Raw genomic sequence first — 19,996 nt, 5'->3', positions numbered from 1 at the left:
CACCCGGGCCCAGGGTGGGCGTCGGAGGGTAGGGGGAGCCCACCCGGGCCCAGGGTGGGCGTCGGTGGGTAGGGGGAGCCCACCCGGGCCCAGGGTGGGCGTCGGGGGGTAGGGGGAGCCCACCCGGGCCCAGGGTGGGCGTCGAGGGGTAGGGGGAGCCCACCCGGGCCCAGGGTGGGTGTGGGGGGCCGGGGAAGCCACCTTGGCCCAGGGTGCGCAGCAGCAGGGCGCAGGCACACAGCTGTATGTCCAGGATCCTCTGGTGCTGCTTCATGATGGTGAGCAACACGTCCACCAGCTCCTCTGGCCACGGCAGACCTGAGTGGGTGGACAGGAGCAGGTGGGGGGAGGGGTGTGGACCAGACCAGGGACCAGCCCCGCCGGGAGTTGGGGGCATCGCACGTGGGCCCTGGGTGGCCAGACAGCATTCGTCAGGTATGCGGAGTGCCTGCCACTGGTCTACTGTAGCCGGCTTCCTATCCTAACGGCTCTACAAGGTCAACCCTCCGCTGACAGAAGAACCCAGCTGGTGTGACTCCAGAGTGCCGGCGCCCTTGGCTGCGGCTGCCCTCAGAGGGGACGTCTGCGGGCCCCTTAGACTGTCGGCTTGGCGGCCCGGGACCTGTGCCGAGCACGGGGAGGGGAGCAGGCCGTGGCGGCAGGGTCCAGGCCCAGCTGTGCCTCTTCCCACTGCCGTCCCCTCTCCCAGCCTGTGTCCCTGTGGTGAGAGTGACAAGGTCAGAGGTGCTGGCGCCAAGGAAGCCGAGTCGTGGCCGGCCCATCTTCAGACAAAGTGCCTGAGGCTGGGGTGGCCACCAAGGCCCCCTTCGGAAGGGACCCGGCACCGCCCTCGCCTTCCCTGGGAGCAGACTCTCTTTGCCCATGGACTCTGTCCTGGCCACAGCCCAGCTCGATGGGATCGCGGGGAGGGAGAAGGAAAGGGAAATGGCCAAGGGGAGGTCTCCACGGCCTCATGAGGGGGCTGGGGTTTGGCCTGTGTGATCTGTGCAGCCCAGCCACTGGGACAGCCTGCTATGGAAGGATGGACGATGGACAAATGGACGGTGGGTGGATGGAGGAGGAGGATGGACGGTGGACGGAGGGGACAGGTGGTGGGTGGATGGAGGGGGATACTGGATGATGGACAGTGAGTGGAGGAGATGGATGGTGGGTGGATGGATGGATGATGGACAAATGGACGGCGGATGGAAGGGACCGATGGTGGGTGGATGGGTGCATGCATGTAATATTGAGGCTGGTGAGACAGGTTGAGTGCAGATCTTCCAAAACCCATCTTTTGGTAGAATTAACGGTATTAGTATTAACACTCAACGGAGATGCACTCTTGAGAGGTGAGTAGGTTGGTGCGTCTGCGCAGGCAGTAAGCAGCGTCTGTGAAAACATCAAGTACTCAGACCTGCACATTTGGGGTCTTACTATGCAGAAGCGGACCGAGCTCACAAACGCCCCGAGGTGGTCCATGTGAACTCGGTTATGACCCTGGGAAATCAGCAGCCACTCAGATGCCTGACCAGAGGGACAGTGGAGAGGTGGGGTGTCTGTGTAGCATCCAGGAAAAGCAGGTGGAATGAGGCCACAGGAGATGGTTCTGACCCCGAGCCATCCACCACCCGCCACCCTCGGCTCAGTAAGAGAAGTCCAGGCTCCTGCTCCCAGCAGGCAGTGGAGCCGCGGATGCTGACGGATCAGGCCTCACAGGAGTCCAGCGAGGAGCGCTGGAGCAGGTAGGGCTCCCCAGGAAGCGCGCAGGGGCGGAGTGGAGCTGGGGCCGGGGGCTCTACCCAGCTGGTCTTCAGGCATCCTCAGGAGCCTCTTCAGGGCCCTGTGCTGGACTTCAGGGCGGCTGGAGAAGTTCTGCATGACCTCTGCAGGGGACAGGGCAGGGTGGGGAGGTCTCGGCTCAGGGCCCATCTGTGAGCCCCCCACCACACAGACACATGTGACCAGGCGTGAGGCCATGCCCTTATCCCCACCTCCTGGGCAGAGCCACCGGGCCAAAGTCCAAGGTCAGCCTCAGCGCCCACCCAGGGGGTTCAACTCGGGCGACTCCCTCGAGGCCACTCAGTTAGCGGGTGATGGGCTTCAACTGGACCCAGCTGTCTGCCTCCAAAGCCCATGACCAAGAGATGGGGAGACTGGGCCGCAAGGACCCAGGGGGTGCCCCTTGCCCACAAAGGGAGGCAGCGGTGGCCCACTGGGGGTAGGTGGGTGGGAGGGAGTCCTTTGTAGCCCAGGCAGGGGGCCGCTGAAGGGGAGAAGGGAGTGAAGGGCCCACCCACACCAGGGGCAGCGGGGTGGGAGGGCGGAGCCAGGCCTGAACTGAAGGTGACCTCCAGACCCACCGTCCACCCAAGAGCAGAGGTGTGGCCCCGGCCGGCGCAGGTGGAGGGGTCTACTGAGCAGGGCATGCTTGGGAAGGATGAGGGGCAAGCCCACCGGCCGCACGGGAGGAGCAGTCCAGGGACCCCCAGCTTTATAAAGAGGCCACGGGCCCCCCTGCGCTGGCTTCTGGGGCCCCCATGGTCACCGAAGATGCTGGCCACGTTGCTCTCGAGCAGCATGTCAATGATGAACTCGGGCACCACCTGCCGGCGCAGAACCAGGGCGAGGCTGGAGGACCGGAAGTTGCTGCGCACGAAGGTGAAGTGAATCACGTCCCTGGGGAGGGGCAGAGAGCCGCCGCCTGTGCCCGCGCCCCACTTGCTGGCAGCCGCGTGGCCCCCACCTTTGTGGGCGCCCACTTCTCAAGCACCTCTCACAGCAGGCGCCCCGGCACGTCCCGTCCAGGAGGGACCCAGCACTCGCACCCGCGTGGACCCCTCCCTCCATAATGTAGACTGAAAAAAAAAAAGAATTCCCGGCTGTGTTGCAGTAAAGGTGAACAGAACGCAGAATGGATCATTTTGTCCTTCTGACTTTAAAATACCTTAGAATTCAAACACGCTCCTGCGCCCGGGGCCGTGGCCCCTGTCGGGCCAGGGCTCAGAGACGCGGCCGCAGCTTGGGACGGCCCAGCTCAGAGGAGCCACTGTCCGTGGACGGAGCACTTTGTGGCATTGAAACCCCAAGTGGCCGCTGAGAGACTGAGAGGGGAAGACGGTGGCAGACAAGAGTGAGATGGGACCCCGGAGCCTGAGCTCACCTGACGGTGACTCGCTCCGCGGGGTCGGCCTGGAGCATCAGAGGCAAGAGGGCCTGGAAGGTTTTCGCGTCGGGGACCTTCTTCTCCTCCATGGTCCGCAGGACGCCGCTCAGGCTGGCGGGGGAGCTCCGAATGGACTTGCGCAGGTGCATGGCTTCCAGCGTCTAGGAGGAGAGAGGACCGTGTATACTCTCCCCACGGGAGGGAGGCGGCCTAACCCCAGACAGAGGGAGCTGCGGTGGCCGCCGCTGTCAGGAAGGCATGGAGGCCACCTGTGCCCCGGAGTTCTGGTCCAAAGAAGAAATGCAGGTTCGGAGAAGAGCCAGTGGCCATCTCACTGGCCTGAGGGAGTGGGGACAACCTCCCTCCACGGCCGGGACCCCACGGTGGGCCGGGTAGCGCACCTGAACTCGGCGGATCTCGTCCCCGAGGGGCTTCTGTGAGGGCCAGGTTGGCGTGTTACCAGCATCGCCCCCACACGAGGGCCCAGTGGGGTGGAGCACAGGGGGCTTCACACAGGCACACCCGCTGCGGGAGGATGCCATGGGGGCGTGTGCCCCTCTCAGGGCCAAGGTGGGCTCCCGGGGGCTGAGGGGCGGGGGCAGGCAGGAGGCCCTCACGTCCAGGAAGGAACAGCTAGCCATGTCCAAGACGATGCACCCCAGGGACCAGATGTCAGATTTCTGGCTGAAGGAGAAGCTGAGGGCTTCGGGCGCCATCCAGGACTTCTGGAGGGGGTCTGTTGGCAGGAGCGAGGCGGGCCATACGTAAGTCCTGTGCTCCTCAGGGAAGCAAGCAGCTTGAAAATGGGCCCTTGGTCACTCTCCTCGGGGGAGGGAGAGACACGCTGTCTGAGGCCCCAGGCCAGTAAGATCCTGGCCCGCGAGGCTGGGGCCCACCAGGCTGGCCGTGTGCACCCCTGAGTCCCACGGTGGCTGCCGGAACGTTCGGACGGGGCGTCTCCAGGAAGGCTGAGACTGTGCGCTCACTCAGCATCGCCTCTGCGTGTCAGGACCTCGAGACAAAGCTCTAGGTCCCTTTCCAGTTTCTCAACTGGAAGCCCAAACGGGGTCCCTGTCCGGCTCAGGGCCTGACCCACCTTGGGCACCCCTGCCTTTCTGGACCCCCACTGCCCAGACAAAGTGGGGCCCAAGGACCCCTGCCATTTACACTGCCAGCAGACCGGCCCATCCACGCACCTGCCCGCCCACCCACCCATCCATCCACCTGTCCACTTGTCTGCATGTCCATCCACCTACCCACCGGTTCACCTGTCCACCATGGGCAGCATGCCACCAGCACCTGCCAGCCCAGGACTCTGCCGTTCTCCCATGGAGAGCCGCCCTCTCCTCTCACCGCCCTGATGGCTGTTAGGCTTGAAGCCCAGCTCCCTTTGCCCTGTGGTCTTTTCAGAGGATGGAAACATCTCTCTGACTCCTCACCTCTACCATCTCCTGGGTTACTCTGAGGCTCAGTAAAGAAATCCAACCCGAGGGGCTTCCCTGGTGGTGCAGTGGATAAGAACTCGCCTGCCAGTGCAGGGGATACCGGTTCAATTTCTGGTCCGGGAAGACCCCACAGGCTGCAGAGCAACCACGCCTGGGTACCACAGCTACGGAGCCCGAGTTCCGGAGCCTGCGAGTTGCAGCTCGTGAAGCCTGCGTGCTCCAGGGCCCGCAGGCCACAACAGCTGAAGCCCGTGTGCCTAGAGCCCGTGCTCCGCAACAAGAGAAGCCCCCGCAGTGAGAAGCCGGCGCACCGCATCTAGAGAGCAGCACCCCCGTCTGGAACTAGAGGAAGCCTGTGCAGCGATGAAGACCCCGCACGGCCACATATAAATAAACAACCCAAGCTAGTGCCCGGCGTCCACCAGCCCTCCCCGCGCTTCCCTCCCCTTCCTTCCTTTGGAGACCTCCCTCCCCCTCCGTGAAGGGGAGCATTTTCTGAGTGTCTTCTGGACCCTGCGTGTGCACCACCCCCCTGTGGTTGCACCCTGCTCGGTTACAGCCCAGGCAAGGGGGTCTCTGTGGAGTCCACAGAAGTCTGGGGTGGGGGGGCGGTCTCTGGGGACCTTCTGAGCAAGGGGAGGTTTGCTGTTGCCCTGTTCCAGCTGCTAGAGTGGCCCCTGCCCTTGGACCCCCCTCGAGGGGACGGCCCCCACTGCTCCCAGCCACCGCTGCCCCCGGCCGGGGTGGCCAGCCACCTTCCTCCGCCCGGACGTTCCACTTGGCCTTGTCGGTCATGAGCGTGTTGGAGCTCAGGTCCTGCAGTTTGCAGTGGGCGTTGCTGACGAGGGCGATGTTGGAGGGCTTGAGGTTCCTGCAACCGAGAGGCGCGCCCTTCCACCCGCTGCCCGGCGGGCCACATCTGCAAACCCTCCACTCCCGCCACACCTAGGGCCCCCACCCCTTCTCCCCCCGCCTCAGTAAACGCCTTTTGGGACCACTTCTCGTAAGTGTAAGTACACTCAGTCACTTCAAATGGAGAAAATGGGGCGACTACGAGCAGGGAAACGGGCGATCCACCCGTGGTCCCTCCACTGGCAGCCTTCTAGATCTCAGCCGAGAGCTCGTTTGGGGCCTGGCTTCCCATCCGTGACTTTAACAGGATCGCAAGCGCTCCCTGCCTGTATTGGTTCACATGGTTTTCTCTCCTTCACCCACGGGCGGGTCCTTCCAATGGTGACTAGAGCGTGCAGCTGCACTGCCGCTGCGACTCCCAGGGTCGAAAGCTCGGCCTGGGAGGGCCCGGAGCCCACGGGTGCTGCCATCTGCTGCTTGCCTTGCACTTTAGAACCTCCTGCCCCTTGTGTGCCTGGGGAGGGTCGCAGAGGGGGTGGCACTCCCTCTGAGTCTGGGAGGTGCTCCGGGAGGAGCAGGGCCCGCCCTCGTCCGGCTGCCCCTCCCTCCCATGGGCCTGCCCGGCCACCCGCTCACCTGTGGATGACGTCCAAGTGGTGCAGGAAATCCAGTGCGTCCAGCACCTGGCCTAGCATGTTCTGCAGCCACTGGGGAGAAAGAGATGCCGGGATGGGGGGCCAGGAAGTGCCCGCCCTTCACAGGCAGTTCGGGGGCTGCTCAGTGCAGCCCGTGAGGTCACGGCCCGTTCCCACCCTGTGGGTCGAGATGGGCCTGAAGCCAGTGGCCAGCAGCTCAGAGCCAGCGCGGGAGCTTCTGCTGAGGGCTGCGTGGGGGCTTTCAGGACAGCAAGACCTCGTCAGTTGCAAGGCCCTGGGTTCCATCCCCAAGCTCTTGTCCCTGGGTTCCAGCTCTACCTGCACCCCATCCCTCGAGGTACCAGAGATGCTGAGTGTTCAGCTCTCACTTGGGACTTCCATGTCCAGGTCATTAGTGTGCAAAGAGCCCTGAAAACATTCTGGAAGCAGTTTGTGTCAGCAACAAGATCCAAGTGGTTTCTAGGGCAGTGGTTTTCACACCGTGTTCTTGAGATCCTGGACCCCACCCAGGGTGCCCGAGAGGGGCTGAGGGGCAGGACCTCGGACTTCCTGACCCCAGGCCCCTGAGTAGAGTGCCTCTGATCTCCTTACTGGGGTTCTGAGAACATCCTGTGTTTGACAGGGTTCTACAAACAGAAAGTTTGAAACCCACTCTGAGCCTGTCTCGAGGCCCACCTTGGGAGAGGAGCCGGGTGCCCCTCGGAACACCCCACCACCACCCACCCACCATCAGCAGGGAGACAGTTCCCAGAGGCCCACAGAACAGAGGTGTGTCCAGAGCAAATGTCATGTGGTGTGGGTCACAGGCCTAAATGTGAAAACGAGATAGATCCAGTCTGAGGACAATGGAGCAAAATATCATCCTAATCCTGGGCCAAAAACAGCTGCCCCGAAGGCTCAGAAGGCACCAACCAGAGAAACACTGATGAACCGCAGCTCGTGACAACTAAGAAAGTGAGCCGGCGGCCGCAGACTAGGAGACACTTGGGCACCGTGTCCAGGATACAGACACCATTTGTCTGTTTGTATGGATCAGTAAGACGGACGGCCCCATGTTTAAACGGGCCAGGGCCTGAACAGACACCAAAGAAGACATCCAAATGGCCACAAAGTGCTCACGGACCACGCTCAAAGTCAGTAAGGCTGAAACGTGATTCTTAATTGAAACTAACAAGTCTGGGATTTCCCTGGCGTCCTGTGGTTAGGACTCTGGGCACCCAATGCCGGGGGCATGGGTTTGATCCCTGGTCGGAAATGAGCTCCCATAGACCACAAGCGAGAGTTCACACGGCACAGCTAGAGATCGCGCGTGCCCCGGCGAGGACCGAAGATCCCGCGTGCCCTGGCGAGGACCGAAGATCCCGCGAGCCCCGGCGAAGACCGAAGATCCCACCAGCCGCTACTAAGACCCTGTGCAGCCCCGTGAAGAGACACTAAAAAGAAGACGACTGACACGGAGCAGGGTGGGCCGGGATGCAGAGCCCGAGGGCCGCAACTTGAGGGTCAACACCAAGTCAACTAGCCATCCCGGAGACTGGGGACGCTGGCCACAGCAGCACACGCAGCCACTCTGTGACCCGGCAACTCCACGCTGAGGGACTCCCCCAGGAAACGGATATTTCAGTCCATCAGACACATGCCCTGCAGTGTTCGTGGCGGCCCTCGCTCGCAACAGCCCCAAGCTGGAAGCAATGCAGGTGCTCACAGCCCTGGGACCAGGTGTGTGATAGAGATGCGGCCATCCGATGGAGCCGCGCCTGGCCGTGGACAGGCGTGCTCTCCTGACACACTCAATTCAGTTCAGTCGCTCATTCGTGTCTGACTCTTTGCGACCCCATGGACTGCAGCACGCCAGGTCTCCTTGTCCATCACCAACTCCCGGAGTTTATGCAAACTCATGTCCATCGAGTTGGTGATGCCATCCAGCCATCTCATCCTCTGTCATCCCCTTCTCCTCCTGCCTCCAATCTTTCCCAGCATCAGGTCAGTTCTTTGCATCAGGCGGCCAAAGTATTGGAGCTTCAGTTTCAGCGTCAGTCCTTCCAATAGATATTCGGGACTGATTTCCCTAAGGATTGACTGGTTTGATCTCCAAGGCTCTCTCAAGAGCCTTCAGCACCACACTTCAGAAGCATCACCTGGTGTGAGTCAGGCGTGAGTCACCTGACACCCTCACAGGTGAGTGAATCTAAGCACCAGGACAAACAGGAGAAACCAGACACAGGCGAATGTCATGCTGTCCGAGCCCGTCTGTGGGAACTTCAGGGACAGGCAGAGGATCTCCGGAGGCGGCAGTCGGGCCCTGGGCACCAGCCGGGGGCGTCTGGAGGGCCAGGAGCACTCTGACCTCATGGGAGGCGGGGATGGAGTGTCCACCCATGCAAAAGTCAGCCCGCTCTACACTTAAGATCTGTGCACATTACTGCTGCTACTGCTAAGTCACTTCAGTCATGTCCGACTCTGTGCGACCCCATAGACGGCAGCCCACCAGGCTCCTCCGTCCCTGGGACTCTCCAGGCAAGAACACTGGAGTGGGTTGCCATTTCCTTCTCCAACGCATGAAAGTGAAAAGTGAAAGTGAAGTCGCCCAGTCGTGTCCGACTCCTAGCGACCCCATGGACTGAAGCCCACCAGGCTCCTCTGCCCATGGGATTTTCCAGGCAAGAGCACTGGAGTGGGTGCCATCGCCTTCTCCTGTGTACATTACGGTAGGCAAATACCTTCATTCATAAGCGTCGCAAGAAATGAGCCTGGGCTCCAGTGGTGCTTGCCCCCCGCTCTGCCGGTGCCCCTCTGCCCCCGCTGTGGGGCCTCACAAGGTCCAGGTGGGCCCCAGCCCTGGCATCCCCGACAGTCTGTCTTACCTCGGAGTCTATGGCTGTCTTTGCCACCCTGTTCTTCTCAATGACATTCTGGAAGCTTTCCTTGTGGTACTCCATCACCAGGCAGAGGAACAGAGAGGAGATCTGCTGGGGACACAGCCCCTTAGCCGGGTCCTGCCCAGACCCCTTAGCCAGGTGCCAAGTTCAGGCCCCCAGCAGCCCAGGCCGGGGACCTCCTGGGCCATCAGCGCTCCAGGACCTTCCTCCCCCGGGCCAGCACCGGCGGTGGCTACGGCAGCACTGCCCTCGCCCCCCAGGGGGTGGACACGGCCCATCCCGAGTGGCTCCCCGCTCCTGCCCCACTTGGGCTTTTCTTAAAGGTGCATGAGTCCACCACAGCACATGCAGGCCACGGCGCCTGGGGCCCTGGCACCTTCATCCCTTAGGGCTCAGCTGAGACCCACTCCTCCTTCTGAGGGGTCTAGCCTGATGGGACCCAGCAGCCCCTGGCTCAACCCCATCTGGAGTAACCAGCAGGCAGGCCTCGGGGTCCCTGGAAAGACGAGGAGTCAGATGGCCACCGGGACCCAGCGCAGGGCTTAGGGGCTGCCAGGCCCAGACTTGAGAGACACTGCGTTGTTGCCAGCTGGTTTCTCCCAGCCTTCTCCTGGAAAGTGGGATAATGAGCCCCACGCAGAGGCTGTAGGGTCCCAGGTAAGATGCTGCCTAGAAGCCCCGCATGGCCCGGAGGGTGCAGAGTCAGGGGGCGCCTCGCAGAGGTCCTGCCATTGGCGCTCACAGGGTTACAATCGGCGGGGTGGGGGGCCCTCTGTGCCCGCCGAGTCCACGGGACCGGCTCTGACCCACCTCACTGTTCCACATGATGAAGAGCTCCTGGTAGATGGAGATGTGGGCGTGCTGAAGCTTCAGCAGCGGCATCAGCTGTGGACAGGGGCAGACGAGGTGGAAGTGTGGGGAGGACTGCATCTCAGCCAGCTCCTCCGCCCAGGGCAGGGGCGGGGTCCCGGGAGGGTGGGCGGCCGGAGGTTAGGAGCAAGGTGGCCCGGGGTAAGTCCTGTCTCCAGGATGTGCTGGCTGTGCTGTGTGACTGGGGACAGGCTCCTCAACCTCTCTGAGCCGCCCAGCCCCATCTGGAAAGAGCAGTACCCATGTTATCTGCCTTGTGGGTGTCAGGAGGACCAGGTGAGCCGATGCCGGCAGAATGCCTGGCCCGCCAGAAACAAGCAGAGTCCGGGATGTCTGGAGGAGCGGGTGTGGCCAAAGGGAGGAGGGTACTACTGTGCCCTGGCCCCCTGGCCTCCTGGCTGTGGGCACTAGAGGTCCCAGGCCCCTGCCCTCAGCTCCAAGTGCTTTGAGAACGATCGCAGTGAGGCGGCAGAAGTGGCTCCCTTAGCAACTTGGAGCCAGATGGACAGCTGCTCATGATGGCGGGTTGGGTGTGAAAGGCAGTGGCCTAGCAGGGTGTGGGAGGGAGTTGGGCAGGGGGGCTGTGATGCTTGGTGGGGTACGGGATGGCCCCCCACTTCTTCCTTCCGTGAATGTGGCCTGGGCCCACCACTGTGCCTCAGACACGCTGTGGATGGAATAGCTGCTGCTAAAGCTCGAAAGCTGGTGATTCCAGAAAGAAGAGAAACGGGTGGCCACTAGATGGAAGGGGAGACATTTAGCTTCGTGTAAAATCCAAGAAGAGCAGAGAAAACAACTCAGAGCCTTTGCCCAGCAAACTGAAGCATACGCAGCTGTTTCTGCTCTTACTATAAAGCAGGACGTTACCGTCAGTGCCGACAGACAGATCTAAGGAATGTAAACGAATTTACGTGTTCTTTGTTAAACATTCTCTATTTTCCAAATTTTCTGTTGTAACTGATACTTTCATAATTAAAGAAAAAGATCTTTTAAAAGATGGTTATTGATAGGACAGCCTAGGGACCCAGCCAACATTTAAAGGTAATCTTCTCTGAGAATGTATATTCTAAGTTGTCGGCACCTGGATTTAGAAATAAATGTTTGGGGCACAGACTCCCTTCGTGACATGGGGGATCTGGCTCCACAGCACCGGCCAAGAGCTGGTCCTGACTCTCCAAGCCCCCAGCAGCCCCCATTCTTCACTCCACAGGCGGGTACAGAACAGGCTCTGTGCGTCCTGCATCACACCCTCTGGAGAGGTGATCCCCCAGAGAGTTACCTCCTCCAGGGCCTCATTGGCCTGATGCTCATCAACGCACTCCACCTAGAGCAGCACAAGAGAGCTCGGTCAGTCTACACGCAGTGAACACCCCTATCAAGACTGCCACCACTGCCATCACCACCACCAGCATCAAAATCCCAGTCACTACCATCGTCACTGCCACCACCACCAGCATCATTCACCAGGGGTGCCAAGCTCCTGTCATTCGTAACCCACCACACAGCACCAGATGGGCCTGGAGAGGTTCTAAGGGATGGATCCAGAAATACTTTAAGCAGTGAGATCATCTTTGCTCCTATTGCAAGGATAAGTTTAGGACAGCATAACATAAACTTCAAAGCATCATTAACCATTTTCAGACCATCTCGAAAGCCTGGAGGAAAACAGTGTGTCGCCCCTAGAGCCAAGGAGCTTGGCAAAGTGTCAGCCTTATCCTGCATTTCTCACTTGGGCCGGGAGGGCTGTCCCCAGCGCTGGACGTGGCTGCTGGGGAACGTGTGCAGAGAGAGGCAGGTGCTGGGCAGAGCAGCACCAGCTTCGACTCTGCACCATCTCTGGTGGCAGCAACTGTGGGTGCACGCTGTCCCCACATCTTACCAGATCCTCACCCAGAACTTCCGCTCGTAAGATTTACCAGTGGAGAACTCCTGTAATCAGCTGACCACAGATGAAACTGCAGTTGGAGAGTGGTTCTCAGACCCGTGTGAAGACCCTGAAACAGGCGCCCTGTGCGTCCCTTTCTTCTGCTCAGGGGCTCGTGCTTAAGTCATTTTGGCCAAAAACATACTGAGAGCTTTAAAATTATCACCTCTTTTTGACCTGGAAATCCCACCTCTAGGAATTTGTCCCAAGGAGACCATGGATCCTCAAAAAAAAAAGAATTAACTAAGATTGTTTATCAGGGTTGCTTATTGTTGTTTGGTCACTAAGTTGTTTGTGACCCTATAGAGCCCATGGAGCCCGCCAGGCTCCTCTGTCCATGGGATTTCCCAGGAAAGAATACTGGAGTGGGTTGCCATTTCCTCCCCCAGGGGATCTTCCCAACTCAGGGATTGAACTCGAGTCTCTGTAAAGGTGGATTCTTTACCACTGAGTCACCAGGGAAGCCCCATCAGAGTTGCTTATACAGAGTGAAAAATCAAGAAAATTTTAGGGCTTGTCCTGAGTGGATAGCTGGGGGGTCAGTCCTGAAAGCCAGCCCACAAAGGAGCAGGAGGCTTGTACGCGTTCCCGGCCTGCCTGCCTGCCTCAGGGGAACTGCTGCAGAGACAGGAGGCCTGGCAGAGCGGAAGGGCGTTGGCAGCAGCCTGCAGCCAAGCTCTGGCCTAGACCCTCCACTCTTCCAGACCACCTGGGCTTGGACATGCCAAGGTGCACACTACACATCCCCCTGCAGTGCGCACTCCACCCTGCCGTGCCAGCCCTGGTGAGGAGGTAGAGGAAGGGCCCAGGGTTGGTGACCTGCCCTTAAACTTGTGTGACCTTGGGCAAGTCCCTGCCCCTACTCCCCAGCCAGCCTCCTTCAGTTCAGTTCAGCTCAGTCGCTCAGTCATGTCCGACTCTTTGCGACCCCATGGGCCTCCCTGTCCATTGCCAACTCCCGGAGCTTACTCAATGTCCATTGAGTCAGTGATGCCAACCAGCTCCTTATCCTTGGCTAAGGATAAGGGGTCATCGGTCCCACTTTGTTGAGTTGGTGGGCGGTTAAATAAGATGACAAGGATGCCTGGCACCATGCCCATATAAATGGGGAGTGTGGTGGTGGTTGCTGCTGGAATAAACATGAGCATTCCTTCCCTATCAAGGTGGAAGAGTTCAGTCTCCAGGGAACCCCAAGGAGCCTCATACCACCCCCACGGCTCCCCCTGCAGCCCCTCGCCACCCCTGGATTGCCTCCAGGACTGCTGGCAGACAGGAACCCGGCTGTCGTATGAGGAAGCCTTCCTCTAGGGTGGGGGAGGTCCGTGTGTGTCTGGGGCGCTGGCCCCACTGGAGTGCCTCAGGCACGGCCTCTTACCTGCTTTATCACGCGTTTTACTTTGGTTTTTGTCTCCTCTACCACGAGGTTCACCCCCAAAGCCCCAGGATTCAGCCACTCCAAAATCTGCCAGCAAAAGAGAAGCTTTCAGGAAAACATACCCGTCTTTGCACTTCCCAAAGTGTGCCCACCTCCAGGGTCTGTTCCGGTCCTCCTAACTTTCTTCGTGGGCTGGCAAAGAAGGCAATGACCCAGAAGGCTGAGGAGGCCCGCAAAGGCAGAACCTGAGCCCGTCTCTCAGGGGCCGATTCTGGAGCTCTGTCCACCACCCCAGGCCCCTTCTCCAATCTGTGGTTAGGACCAGCCAGGCGTCCGAGAGCCGGCACCTCCCTGGGGCGGAGGGTTTCTTCACTCGCTGTAGCCCCTTAGGGTCCCAGCTTCCAGCAGCCACCTCCAAACTGGGCCACCAAACAAGAAAGTAACTGGTGCATAATTGGTGCAATCAAGCCGTGGCCCCATGTGAGCCTGGATGTGCCAAGCGCTTCACAGCCGCCCACACAGTTGGCACCGTTGCTTATGTCCTCACTTAGACGAGGAAACTGAGGCACCAGGAGCTGGGTCCTTGCCCAAGGGTGCAGCACCAGCACCTCAGAGGGCCTGGCCTGGACTGGAAGTCGGGAGTCTGACTCCAGAGATGGTGCACGGACGCACGAGGCTGGGTGGCCCGAGCACATTCCTCAGAGGATGAAGGAAAGGGCGCTGCAGGAGGCAGAGGAGTCCGTCCAGGTGGTGGGGCCCTCAGTCTGTGGACCCTCAGAGTCCAGAAAAGTTTTAGGGCTCTGTAACCCAGAACCCGCAGCCTAAAGCCTGCTGAGAGGGTGATGGGGCGGAGACCTGAGCAGCTCATGCCCCTGTAAGAAGGCTCACACTCAGGCACTCTCAGCAGGCAAATGAAACAGTAAAACGCACACGCGTCTCAGATCAAGGCTTTTTTTTTCCTCTTAGAAAAGTAACTTTGTTTTTAAAATTCTCTGGTCACCCAGAAACTCGTCTGCTTTACCACCGGCTCACTCCCCACCCCCGACCACCCCCACCCCTGTTGCTCCAACACAAAAGGGGATTCTCACAAAGTGAGCAAAACCTAACTTAACCTAACTTAATCAGTCAGATTAACGAATCTTTTTACAAAGACTGACTCTAACATTTAATAAAGTGGACATCTTATTCATTTGGTAAACATTCAAATGCACTCATCTCACACACTACTAAAGTAATGCTCAAAATTCTCCAAGCCAGGCTTCAGCAGTATGTGAACCGTGAACTTCCAGATGTTCAAGCTGGTTTTAGAAAAGGCAGAGGAACCAAAAATCAAATTGCGAAAATCCACTGGATCATCGAAAAACCAAGAGAGTTCCAGAAAAACATCTATTTCTGCTTTATTGACTATGCCAAAGCCTTTGACTGTGTGGATCACAATAAACTGTGGAAAATTCTGAAAGAGATGGGAATATCAGACCACCTGACCTGTCTCTTGAGAAACCTATATACAGGTCAGGAAGCAACAGTTAGAACTGGACATGGAACAACAGACTGGTTCCAAATAGGAAAAGGAGTACGTCAAGGCTGTATATTGTTACCCTGCTTATTTAACTTATATGCAGAGCACATCATGAGAAACACTGGACTGGAAGAAGCACAAGCTGGAATCAAGATTGCTGGGAGAAATATCAGTAACCTCAGATATGCAGATGACACCACCCTTATGGCAGAAAGTGAAGAACTAAAGAGCCTCTTGATGAAAGTGAAAGAGGAGAGTGAAAAAGTTGGCTTAAAGCTCAACATTCAGAAAATGAAGATCATGGCATCCGGTCCTATCACTTCATGGGAAATAGATGGGGAAACAGTGGAAACAGTGTCAGACTTTATTTTTCTGGGCTCCAAAATCACTGCAGATGGTGACTGCAGCCATGAAATTAAAAGACGCTTACTCCTTGGAAGGAAAGTTATGACCAACCTAGATAGCATATTCAAAAGCAGAGACATTACTTTGCCAACAAAGGTCTGTCTAGTCAAGGCTATGGTTTTTCCAGTGGTCATGTATGGATGTGAGAGTTGGACTGTGAAGAAGGCTGAGCACCGAAGAATTGATGCTTTTGAACTGTGGTGTTGGAGAAGACTCTTGAGAGTCCCTTGGACTGCAAGGAGATCCAACCAGTCCATTCTGAAGGAGATCAGCCCTGGGATTTCTTTGGAAGGAATGATGCTAAAGCTGAAACTCCAGTACTTTGGCCACCTCCTGCAAAGAGTTGACTCATTGGCAAAGACTTTGATGCTGGGAGGGATTGGGGGCAGGAGGAGAAGGGGACGACAGAGGATGAGATGGCTGGATGGCATCACTGACTCGATGGACATGAGTTTGAGTGAACTCCGGGAGTTGGTGATGGACAGGGAGGCCTGGCGTGCTGTGATTCATGGGGTCGCAAAGAGTCGGACACGACTGAGCGACTGAACTGAACTGAATTGAACTGAAACATTCAAATGGCTGTCTGAGGAGGCCTTACAAATAGCTGCGAAAAGAAGAGAAGCAAAAGGGAAAGGAGAAAAGGAAAGATACAGCCATCAGAATGCAGAGTTCCAAAGACTAGTAAGGAGGGGGAAGAAAGCCTTCCCAACTGATAAATACGAGGAAATAAAGGAAAACAATAGAATGGGAAAGACTGGAGATCTCTTCAAGAAAGTGAGAGATACTGAGGGGACATTTCATGCAAAGGTGGGCACAATATAGGACAGAAACAGTGTGGACCTAACAGAAGCAGAAGATATTAAGGAGACAAGAATACACAGAAGAACTAAAGAAAAAAGATCTTCATGACCCAGATAACCATGATGGTGCGATCACTCACCTAGAGCCAGACATCCTGGAATGCAAAGTCAAGTGGGCCTTAGGTAGCATCACTACAAACAAAGCTAGTAGAGGTGATAGAATTCCAGCTGAGCTATTTCAAATCCTAAAACATGATGCTGTGAAAGTGCTGCACTCAATATGCCAACAAATTTGGAAAACTCAGCAGTGGCCACAGGACTGGAAAAGGTCAGTTCTCGTTCCAATCCCAAAGAAAGGTAATGCCAAAGAATGTTCAGACTACCACACAATTGCACTTATCTCACATGCTAGCAAAGTGATGTTCAAAATTCTCCAAGCTAGGCTTTGACAGTATGTGAACTGAGAACTTTCAGATGTTCAAGCTGGATTTAGAAAAGGCAGAGGAACCAGAGATCAAATTGCTAACATTCGTCAGATCACCGAAAAAGCCAGAGAATTCCAGAAAAACATATACTTCTGTTTCATTGACTACACTAAAGCCTTTAACTGTGTGGATCAAAACAAACTGAAAAATTACTCAAGAGACGGGAATACCAGACCACCTGACCTGCCTCCTGAGAAATCTGTGTGCAGGTCGAGAAGCAATGGTTAGAACCGGATTGGAACAATGAACTAGAACCAAATTGAGAAAGGAGTACGTCAAGGCTGCATATTGTCACCCTGCTTATTTAACTTCTATGCAGAGTACTTCATGTGAAATGCTGGGCTGGAAGAAGCACAAGCTGGAATCAAGTTTGCCAGGAGAAATATCAACAACCTCAGATATGCAGATGACACCACCCTTATGGCAGAAAGCAAAGAGGAACTAAAGAGCCTCTTGATGAAAGTGAAAGAGGAGAGTGAAAAAACTGGTTTAAAATTCAACATTCAGAAAACTAAGATTATGGCGTCCGTCCCATCAGTTCATGGCAAACAGATGGGGAAACAATAGAAACAGTGAGAGACTTTATTTTGGGGGGCTCCAATATCACTGCAGATGGTGACTGCAGCCATGAAATTAAAAGACACTTGCTCCTTGGAAGAAAAACTATGACAAACCTAGGCAGCATATTAAAAAGCAGAGACATTACTTTGCCAACAAAGGTCCATCTAGTCAAAGTGAAAGTGGCTCAGTCATGTCTGACTCTTTGCAATCCAATGGACTATACCGTCCATGGAATTCTCCAGGCCAGAACACTGGAGTGGGGGGCCTTTCCCTTCTCCAGGCAATCTTCCCAACCCAGGGATCAAACCCAGATCTCCTGAATTCCAGGTGGATTCTTTACCAGCTGAGCCACCAGGGAAGCCCAAGAATACTGGAATGGGTAGCCTATTTCTTCTCCAGCAGATCTTCCCGACCCAGGAATCGAACTGGGGTCTCATGCCGTTGCAGGAAGATTCTTTACCAGCTGAGCTACAGGGAATCACCCATCTAGTCAAAGATATGATTTTTCCAGTAGTCATGTATGGATGTGAGAGTTGGACCATAAAGAAAGCTGAGCACGGAATTGATGCTTTTGAACTGTGGTGCTGGAGAAGACTCTTGAGAGTCCCTTGGATTGCAAGCTGATCCAACCAGTCAATCCTAAAGGAAATCAGTCCTGAATATTTATTGGAAGGACTGATGCTGAAGCTGAAGCTCGTATACTTTGGGCACCTGATGTGAAGAACTGACCTGATGCTGGGAAAGATTGAAGGCAGGAGGAGAAGGGGACGACAGAGGATGAATTGTTTGGATGGCATCACCGACTCGATGGACATGAGTCTGAACAAGCTCCGGGAGTTGGTGATGGACAGGCAGGCCTGGCAGGCTGCAGTCCATGGGGTTGCAAAGAGTTGGACACAACTGAGCGACTGAACTGAACTGAAACATTCATTTCTCTTTATTTTCCAACTTTCCTTTTGTGAATTTTTTAGGCCCTAAACATTTTCACAAGCCCTGAAAAAGGCCCAGTCTCCCCCAGCTAGGGACTACTGATGGGGTGTCTTAGCCTGAGGGCTGCAGATGTTGAATTCTGAATGTTCTAGGGTTTGCAGGAGCTGAAGCGCATGGACCTGTGGGGAAAAAAGGATGAGGTTGTTTTCTAGCATGGAAAAAGCAAGAGAGTTCCAGAAAAACATCTATTTCTGCTTTATTGACTATGCCAAAGCCTTTGACTGTGTGGATCACAATAAACTGTGGAAAATTCTGAAAGAGATGGGAATATCAGACCACCTGACCTGCCTCTTGAGAAACCTATATGCAGGTCAGGAAGCAACAGTTAGAACTGGACATGGAACAACAGACTGGTTCCAAATAGGAAAAGGAGTGTGTCAAGGCTGTATATTGTTACCCTGCTTATTTAACTTATATGCAGAGCACATCATGAGAAACGCTGGACTGGAAGAAACACAAGCTGGAATCAAGATTGCCGGGAGAAATATCAATAACCTCAGATATGCAGATGACACCACCCTTATGGCAGAAGGTGAAGAGGAACTAAAAGGCCTCTTGATGAAAGTGAAAGTGGAGAGTGAAAAAGTTGGTTTAAAGCTCAACATTCAGAAAACGAAGATCATGGCATCCGGTCCCATCACTTCATGGGAAATAGATGGGGAAACAGTGGAAACAGTGTCAGACTTTATTTTTCTGGGCTCCAAAATCACTGCAGATGGTGATCACAGCCATGAAATTAAAAGACGCTTACTCCTTGGAAGGAAAGTTATGACCAACCTAGATAGCATATTCAAAAGCAGAGACACTACTTTGCCAACAAAAGTTCGTCTAGTCAAGGCTATGGTTTTTCCTGTGGTCATGTATGGATGTGAGAGTTGGACTGTGAAGAAGGCTGAGTGCCGAAGCATTGATGCTTTTGAACGGTGGTGTTGGAGAAGACTCTTGAGAGTCCCTTGGACTGCAAGGAGATCCAACCAAGACTGCAAGGAGATCCAACCAAGTCCATTCTGAAGATCAGCCCTGGGATTTCTTTGGAAGGAATGATGCTAAAGCTGAAACTCCAGTACTTTGGCCACCTCCTGCAAAGAGTTGACTCATTGGAAAAAGACTCTGATGCTGGGAGGGATTGGGGGCAGGAGGAGAAGGGGACGACAGAGGATGAGATGGCTGGATGGCATCACTGACTCGATGGACGTGAGTCTGGGTGAACTCTGGCAGTTGGTGATGGACAGGGAGGCCTGGCGTGCTGCGATTCATGGGGTTGCAAAGAGTTAGACACGACTGAGCGACTGAACTGAACTGAACTGATATTCAGACTGGAGAGGCCTTAATTTCATCCGTCATTTTAGAGAGGGGGAAACCCAGTGTAGAGGGGCAAGGGACACCCAGGAGGTCCCCTATGAGCTAGAGGCAAACACTGGCTAACATGGGCGCCTTGCCTCCCTGGGGTCAGACGTGGAAGCAGGGCGGCTTTTCAGGTGTGCTGTGCTTAGTTGCTCAGTCGTGTCCAGCACTTTGCAGCCCCCGTGGACGGTAGCCCACCAGGCTCCTCTGTCCATGGGATTCTCCAGCCAAGAATACTGGAGTGGATTGCCGTGCCCTCCTCCAGGGGATCTTCCCCACCCACCGATCGAGCTGGGGTCCCTCGCATTGCGGGGCGGATTCTTGACCAGCTGAGCCACCAGGGAAGCCCTGGGGGCCACAGGGACTGTGACCGTTAAACCGGTAGGAGCTGGGGGTAATGGCCACATGGCCGGGTCCTGGGCTCGGGCCTGACCATCGGCCCCTCGTCGTCCCCGCCTATTCGCCAGGGGACCGCTCGGCACCTGGTACTTTTCCATGGGGTCTTCAGGGAAAGACTCGGCCTCCTTGTCCCTCCGCGGGGCACTGGGGTGCACCTCTGGCCCGAGCCGCAGTCGGACCCCGGACTGAGCATGCGCAGTGTGGTCCGCGTCCGGTGTGCGCCCATCCCCCACCCGGGGGGCTCCCATCAGCCCCCGGGCGCTCGTTTGCCGACCCGGGCCCTCTCTGCCTGAACCGCGCTGGATGCTGCGTCCTTTCAGCCGGCC

The 19,996-nt window shown here is 56.4% G+C and overlaps 1 protein-coding gene across 4 annotated transcripts in view; it reads right to left on the bottom strand.

The window, feature by feature from the left end:
- The window catches only part of STKLD1 (serine/threonine kinase like domain containing 1), a 24,333-nt gene extending 4,337 nt beyond the window's left edge, over positions 1-19,996 (bottom strand). The window contains exons 1-13 of one of the 4 annotated variants that reach the window (XM_061434105.1): positions 19,754-19,996; positions 13,168-13,254; positions 11,785-11,862; positions 11,148-11,192; positions 9,809-9,883; positions 8,984-9,085; positions 6,100-6,170; positions 5,367-5,482; positions 3,784-3,902; positions 3,164-3,327; positions 2,549-2,679; positions 1,803-1,886; positions 202-318 (exon numbers count right to left, since the gene is read on the bottom strand). In XM_061434105.1, coding sequence (XP_061290089.1) covers positions 202-318; positions 1,803-1,886; positions 2,549-2,679; positions 3,164-3,327; positions 3,784-3,902; positions 5,367-5,482; positions 6,100-6,170; positions 8,984-9,085; positions 9,809-9,883; positions 11,148-11,192; positions 11,785-11,862; positions 13,168-13,254; positions 19,754-19,918 — 1,354 coding nt within the window. In that variant the 5' untranslated portion in view covers positions 19,919-19,996. The remainder of the gene's footprint in view (positions 1-201; positions 319-1,802; positions 1,887-2,548; positions 2,680-3,163; positions 3,328-3,783; positions 3,903-5,366; positions 5,483-6,099; positions 6,171-8,983; positions 9,086-9,808; positions 9,884-11,147; positions 11,193-11,784; positions 11,863-13,167; positions 13,255-19,753) is intronic. The other 3 variants (XM_061434106.1, XM_061434108.1, XM_061434107.1) reach the window with 3 other exon arrangements.

Source organism: Bos javanicus, chromosome 11, assembly GCF_032452875.1.
Source record: "Bos javanicus breed banteng chromosome 11, ARS-OSU_banteng_1.0, whole genome shotgun sequence".
Classification (NCBI taxonomy): Eukaryota; Metazoa; Chordata; class Mammalia; order Artiodactyla; family Bovidae; genus Bos; species Bos javanicus.
This window is presented reverse-complemented; position numbering and strand designations above follow the sequence as displayed.